At 32.2% G+C, this 7247-nt stretch overlaps 1 protein-coding gene across 1 annotated transcript; it reads left to right on the top strand.

The window, feature by feature from the left end:
- The first annotated feature begins 3540 nt into the window (after window positions 1-3540).
- On the top strand, window positions 3541-5391 carry LOC146918391 (F-box protein CPR1-like). The gene has a single exon (XM_085720042.1). It carries the CDS (start codon window positions 3677-3679, stop codon window positions 5063-5065), a length of 1389 nt encoding a protein of 462 aa, XP_085576168.1. The 5' UTR covers window positions 3541-3676; the 3' UTR covers window positions 5066-5391.
- Window positions 5392-7247: the final 1856 nt, after the last annotated feature.

Genomic DNA, 7247 nt, shown 5'->3' with positions numbered 1-7247 from the left:
TTGTTATCATCAAAACCCTTTAAGGTTCATTGTTAAACACATTTTGTTCCAACAACAAGTACTTCACTATAACATTTGATTGGATTTTTCCCAAAACTTCCACATAAAAAAAAAAAAAGATAATTTTTCCCTCGTATAAACATCTCTTTTTTTATCGTTTGAATCCTCGTAATATTTTCATTAATGTTAACCTTTGAGATCATAGGTTTAGTTTGTACCCCAAAATCACCGGTTTTATATCAAAAATGAGGTGTGGATAACTGCTCCCATGGTTAAAAAATGTAGATGAAAAGATGGCATGCAAAGCCCAAGTTAATAACCCTGCTTGGAAATAAGAACAACTAAATTAAAATTGTTTCTTTTCTCACCCTATTAATTTCTCGTTAATGTATGGATGTGAGCGTGCGATGTTGCACACGCTTCACATGAATTAGATGAAGATTAAATGATGTGTATTCCGTTTGAGTTTACGAAGATTCTTTACTATGAGACTTTCTAATTAAACTAGCGTGAAGAATTTTTTTGGTTGAGATTTGTTTACACTCGCTTTGAGTAGTGACACCAAGGAATGTAATCTTATATTGTTTTCACTAATTTATCACTTTGGTGTTTTGAAGATGTTAAATATTTTTGGGGAGAATTTTATGTGTTTGAGGGAATTGATCATTTTGATTTATCTATTCAAACTTATGGATTTTTTAATGTTATTAATTGGTGCCCGCATTTTTTCAAACTTATGGAGAAATTAGGTATTAGAGAATAAATTTGTGTAAGTTTTGCTCCCCTCAAAAAAAAAAAAAGATTGTGTAATGCTTTTAGTAAGAAATAAATTTTCACCATCAAAAGATGTTATAGTATTCATTAAAGATTTATTGTTTCATTAAGATGTTATAGTATTCTACTCCCTCCGTTTCAAAATGAGTGTCACTTTACCCAAAAAAATTTGTTACAAAATGAATGTCACTTTACATTTCTAATACAACTTAAATTTTTTTTCTTCCAACTTTTCTCTCACACAATTTTCAATGCAACTTTAATTTTGTCTTTTTCTTATAAAGTAAGGGCAATTTAGTAAAAGCGTTATATCCAATGATTATTTCATTTCTTAATCTGTGTGTCAAAGCCTAAAAAGACATTCATTTTGAAACGGATGGAGTACTATAATTGATCGGCCAAAAACTCTACCAACATTGGATGAACCGAAATTTTAATTTTGGCTCTATGAATCTATGATATGATCCGATCCAAATTAAATGTTAACATACAAAATAATTAATGTATACACCCACATTAATTTTGTGAGATGAGGAAGATGCCAACTGGAAAAAATGGTTTGAAGTTGTGTGCCTCTACAAATTATTGCCTGCAAAAAATAGGCATAGCCGTGCATGCTTGGTTATGATTCATGCAGTCTCTTTAATTTTTGTAGCACAATAATGGAAAAAGGGAAAAAGTAAATGAGAAACAATAAATTGGATGGAGCTGAGTATGGAAATATTAAATTATCATATACTGTAAATTTTAAATTAAAGTTTGAGAAGTAACAAAAGATTTTGATTTATGCATCCTTTATACATTGTTTGTAGGGAAAAGGAAACAAATAGACATATGCACAGCAAGAAAGGGAACTTTACTTGTGCTAGAGATAGCAATTAAAGACCAGCTATTTGATTCTTGCTTTGAAGGTCACGTCTTGGTAAATTTTGTTTTTGAAAAGGTGGTACGAAATTCTCTCCCCATTTTATAGTTGATTCTCTATTTTTTAGTTTAATAATTTTTCGGTTAAATATGTTTTTGGTCCCTATAAATATGTCAACTTTTCGTATATGTTTTTGGTCCATATAAATATGTCAACTTTTCGTTTTAGTCCCTCTAAAAAATTTCTTCAACTTTAAGTCCCTCAAAAAAATTTCATCTTCACTTTTGGTCCCTCCTTTAAAGTAAACTCATAAGTAGAATTCATATTTTTGAATAAAAAATTGCAGAAAAATTCATAAAATAATAAGAATCTCTCCCAAAAAAAGTTAAATTTTTTTAACAAAACATGAATTTTTATATTTTTTTAAGGTTAAAAATTCATATTTAATTTGTGTTTTGTTAAAAAAATCTATTTTTTTTTGGATTTTTTTTTTAGAATATTTTACACATTTATGCACAATTTTATTAAAAAAAATACAAAAATTAAATTAAAAACAGGGACCAAAAGTAGTGATTTAAAATTTTATAGGGACTAAAAGTTGAAGGAAAATTTTAGAGGGACTAAAACGAAAAGTTGGTATATTTATAGGGACCAAAAACATATTTAACCCTTTTTCTAATTACTTTTTGAATAAGCTTGATTCCATCCCTAAATTACTAAAATCAAATAAAAAGTTTATATATTACAAAAAATACATAAATTTAATCTCTAAACTATTATGAAAAATAATCAATTTTATTAATTGAATGCCTAAAAAGAAAGATAAAAGTATAATTTGGAGATCTTTTGCACTTAAATAAAGTGAGAGCAAACTATTGCATATGAGTATATTATAAATTTTTTTTTTAAAGAAGTATATTATAACGATAAAAATCCACTAAGAGTAAATTTTGGAGTTTTTCCTTAAAATGACTAAAAAGTTTTTTTTTTTTTTTAAGGAAGTATATTATAAAGATAAAAATCCACGAAGACCATCTCATAGGAGGGTTTTAGACATTTAAAACTCGGTACTTAGTAGGTGCCTCCATTAAGGAGAAACTTTTTCAAGGTCTTATAAGATCAGAAGTCTTACTTAAGATCCTCAATCTTAAACGGGACACGTACTCTTTTAATATTAAAAAATTGAAATATAATGATAAAAAGTTATTGATAGTTGATTAATGAGTCCCATTTGAAAACTTTGTGTGAGATATGGGTTGGAGGTATTGAGTGTTTATTAGGTACTACACTCTCTAGTCACTATTATAAGGAAAAATTTACATTTTGCATTAATTTAATTAATGATGTATATAGTCTTTATTATAAACCACATAAGATATTTAATTAATGAATATAAAATTTTAACTTTTACTTATATTAATAATAAGTTAATGTACTATTAAAAAATTATAAATGAGTGATGTGTATACGTGTGATTCATTTGAGTAATGAATGTATCTGTTGTAGATGAAGAGTACATTTAGGAGTTTTTCCTTGAAATGAATAAAAGAACGGGAGATTAGTCACTTTAGTCCCTGAATAGGAAAAGAGTCGTCACTTTAGTCCCTGAATGTAGATAAATTGCAAAATAGTCCCTGAATGTATACTCTGTTAATCAATTTAGTCCCTGAATGCAGACTCTGTTAGTCAATTTAGTCCCTGAATGTAGACTCCGTTAGTCACTTTAAGCCTTAAAATTGATTAATAGAGTCTACATTCAGGGACTATTTTGCAATTTCTCCGTGCATACATGAATAAAGTAACTACTCATTTCCCATTCAGAACTAAAGTAACTAATTCCCCTAGAAGGACCAAAGGATCCCTTAATTGAACAACATAAACACAAAAGAAGCAACAAAAGAAACACACACACAAAAGAAGCAACAAAAGAAACACACACAAGTCACAGCTACTTGTTTCACTCCAAAATCGATTCCACAAGCTGGTTAGGGTTTTGGGTTACCATTTCAAAATCAAAACCCTAACATTCCAAAATCAATGGAGAAGAAGAAGAAGGAGAAATCAGTGACAAACGAAGTTTGCTTAGCTTCATTGGATCCAATGGAGAACGGTTTCATTCACTTGCGTTCAGGTAAAAGAGTTCTCAAAAGTGAAGAAGATGTTTTGTCTCGTCTCGAATCAACAGAGAAGAAGAAGAAGAAATTTGTGTCTGCAACAAAGAAGAATGATACTGTGAGCAACACTTATATATCTGATGATATTGCCTTCTCCATTCTATCAAAACTTCCTCTTAAATCTTTTAAACGATTTGAATGCGTTCGCAAATCATGGTCTCTCTTATCTGAAAATACTCATTTCATGAACATGTTTCGCAACAATTTCTTATCATCATCTAATTCTCGTTACGACGGAGCATCTCTATTCTTAAAGGTTTCAACCTGGCCACATATGAGCGAGATGCAAGTTTTGTATAATCTTTCTGGTGACAGGTTTCAAAATATGGATAAATTTGATTTCTCAAATCCATTTAGGCATAATCAATATTTTGATCTTTTTGGTTTTGGTAGTATTAATGGCACAATCTTGCTCCATCAACAGTGTAGATACGAACATGCATTGTGGCACCCAGCTACACAGAAATTCAAGATGCTTCCTTCCAGTCCGTATGAGTCTTATATTCCGGATGATGTTATGCGTGGTTATAACATTGTGTGTTATCTTGATGGATTTGGTTATGATTCTGTTACAGATGACTATAAGGTCGTTCGTTATATTTTCTTTGCAGATCCAGAAAATGAGGAAAACCAATGTCTCGGAAATAAATATTTTGAACCCTTATGGGAGATATATAGCCTAAGAAGTAACTCTTGGAGGAAACTTGATGTTGACATGCCGCCTTCTTTGGACACTACAGAGGGCAACCATGTCTACATGGATGGAGTTTGTCATTGGTTGTGTCAGAAGGATTATGGATATTGGAAAAATCATGATATCCCATTTCAACCTAGTTTGGTATCGTTTTACTTGAGCAACGAAGTGTTCTTCATAACACCCATACCCTCAGATGTAGATGATTGTTTTGATGTTGAAACCAATTGGAGAAACTTGACAGTGTTAAATGGGTCCATTGCATTGATCTCATATTATGAAAAGACGACTACTTTTCACGTATCAATTATGGGTGAGATTGGTATAAAGGAATCATGGACCAAGCTCTTCACTATTGGACCATTGCCTTGCGTTGATCTGCCTATTGGAGTGGGTACAAAGGGTGAAATATTCTTCATAAGAAACGATGAAGAACTAGCTTGGTTTGATTTGAGTACCCAAATGATTGAGGAGCTTGGTTTTAAAGTGGATATACCTAAATGTCGGATAACAATTTACAAGGAAAGCATTCTTCCATTGGAAGGAATAGATGATTAATTGTCGTTCCTCTTTTCACCAACAGATATATGATTGTGGTTAAGGGTATCCTGGTCGCGGACACTTTGATTTGTGTCTTTTGTGCCTCAACAGTATGTATTTACTGTCTAGTGGAGACTTCTTTGTTTTTTGCAAGCATCTGGTACTTTCCTTCTAGCGATTTGTTAGCTTTATGGTGGAGAGGGTGATCATAGCCGTGTCTTGTTTCTAGTGATTAGTAGTGGTAGTGTTATGTAGTAAGTGTTGGAGTTGCTAGTTTGTTATGGTTTCTTGTAATCTTCGTATCTTTGTTGTATATCAATGAAAAGAATGATCTTTTAGCTTCACCAGATTTCCTCTAGTTTTATGTAGAAATAACTTCTATATGAAAAGAATGATCTATGCTTGTATCCACTATGTTTAACTCTCTGCTTTATATTTTCCTTTACATTCCATGTCCAAATTAATAAACTGGCCTTGTCCAAATCAACTAATCTTTTTCATGTCCCCTTTATTAAGTTTCAAATGAGGTATTGGACAAGATAGCCATATGAATTTCCTAATTTACTTAACCAGTCTCTCAATTTAGTTTTCTTGTCACTCAATTATGCTCTCTATACCGTTCTTTTCAAACAACGATCTGTACTCAATTAGTCTCTCAATTTACTTAACCAGTCTCTCAATTATGCCAGATTTAGTGTCATTACTTCGTGGCATGGTTTCAATTTTTCTTGTAGTACTTCGGTCAATCAGTACTGTTATGTCATGAGCTATAATGTTGTAACGTTTCTCATTTTAATAATTGAGCTTTATCTCTGTTGCTGTAAAAGTCATTTGAGAATCATGTGGCAATTTTTTATCCATGCATCAGCAATTTGAACATTACGACATTACGTTTCAAGTTGTTGTGTTAGATTAATGATAGTGGTATCACCTCTCAACATTTTCTCTAGGTTACAGTGACACTCTACCTATCTTGGATACTTGCAGTAGCTTCTTTTCTATTTTCAATCATGATGATCATGCCAGCCAGCCACTAGTATTTGCAAAGGTTGTGAAAGAGCCGACTGGTAAAATGATGGATGTTTTTGGATTTGCCGGTAGTATAACAGAACAAGAAATCTCATTTGTTAGAACTGTTTATTTGTATGTAGGTCAGAAGAAAACATTGAAAAGGTTCAGCTTGTCTCTTGAAACATGTATGGAGCTTGGCATTAAGAACTGTCAAACAAAAGGAGTGATTACTTGAAGTTTAGGGTTTCTATATGCTACGTGGAGTGGACAATCCAATATTGGGTTGGGAGTGTTCTGATCAGGACCAAAGGAGAGAAACGGGTGGCAATGTGTTTGGTGCTGAAATATGTATTATTTGGAGAGGATTGGAACAGTTTTTTCCCCTTTTTTGTTACAATTTTCTTGCCAAGTGAAAATAAATGTTTCCAGCTCTAAGATAAAGACTCTTGTAAAACATGTTCACAATATTGACTTCATTTCGCAGAAATTGGACTTGAATTTACTATATATGCAGGTCTCTGATGAGTGCAACACCAAATCTCGCTTCATTTTAGAGGCGTCAATAGCCGCTACTCGAATCTCCAAGATGATTGACAGGAAGCATACTTTAAACTCTACCAAAGAATTATTCCTTGTTCTAAGCCTATAGACTATAGTCAACATCATCACAGGTAATTCTCATTATTTACATCAATTGGATTTAAATAAGGCTTTCTTACATAGTGGTCTCCAATAAGAAGTGTATATGCAACTTCCTCCTGGTTTTCAATCATCCAAAGCAAACCTAGTTTGTAAATTAACAAAATCCATTTATGGTTTGAAGCAAGCTAGTAGATATTGGAACCAAAGGATGGTCATCTTTAGGCTATGTTCAGTCCATTTCAAATTACTCTTTATTTGTTAAGTACTTTGATAATCATCTCACTGTTTTTTGGTTTATGTAGATGATATTGTTTTAACTGGTGATGACTTAAAAGAAAACCAATGCTGTCAAAAAAGTCCTGCTCTCTACATTCCAAATTAAACACCTTGGCTCCCCCAAATTCTTCCTTGGAATAGAAGTTGCCCAATCTGAAAAAGGTACGTCTCTCAACAAAGAAAGGTGCATGAGGGAGAGAACACTTGTTTTTGGAGTGACATCTGGAGGGGAGACACGACTCTTCATGAACAATTCCCTCGGCTTTATGCG

Source organism: Medicago sativa, chromosome 6 (assembly GCF_051527215.1).
Source record: "Medicago sativa cultivar Bolivia chromosome 6, Bolivia_mono, whole genome shotgun sequence".
In the NCBI taxonomy this organism is placed as follows: Eukaryota; Viridiplantae; Streptophyta; class Magnoliopsida; order Fabales; family Fabaceae; genus Medicago; species Medicago sativa.
Note: the sequence above shows the minus strand (reverse complement) of the source record. Positions and strands in the feature narration are given on the sequence as shown.

Coding starts and splice junctions, on each gene's coding strand:
- LOC146918391 (XM_085720042.1), top strand. CDS start 3,677: ATGGAGAAGAAGAAGAAGGAGAAATCAGTGACAAACGAAGTTTGCTTA.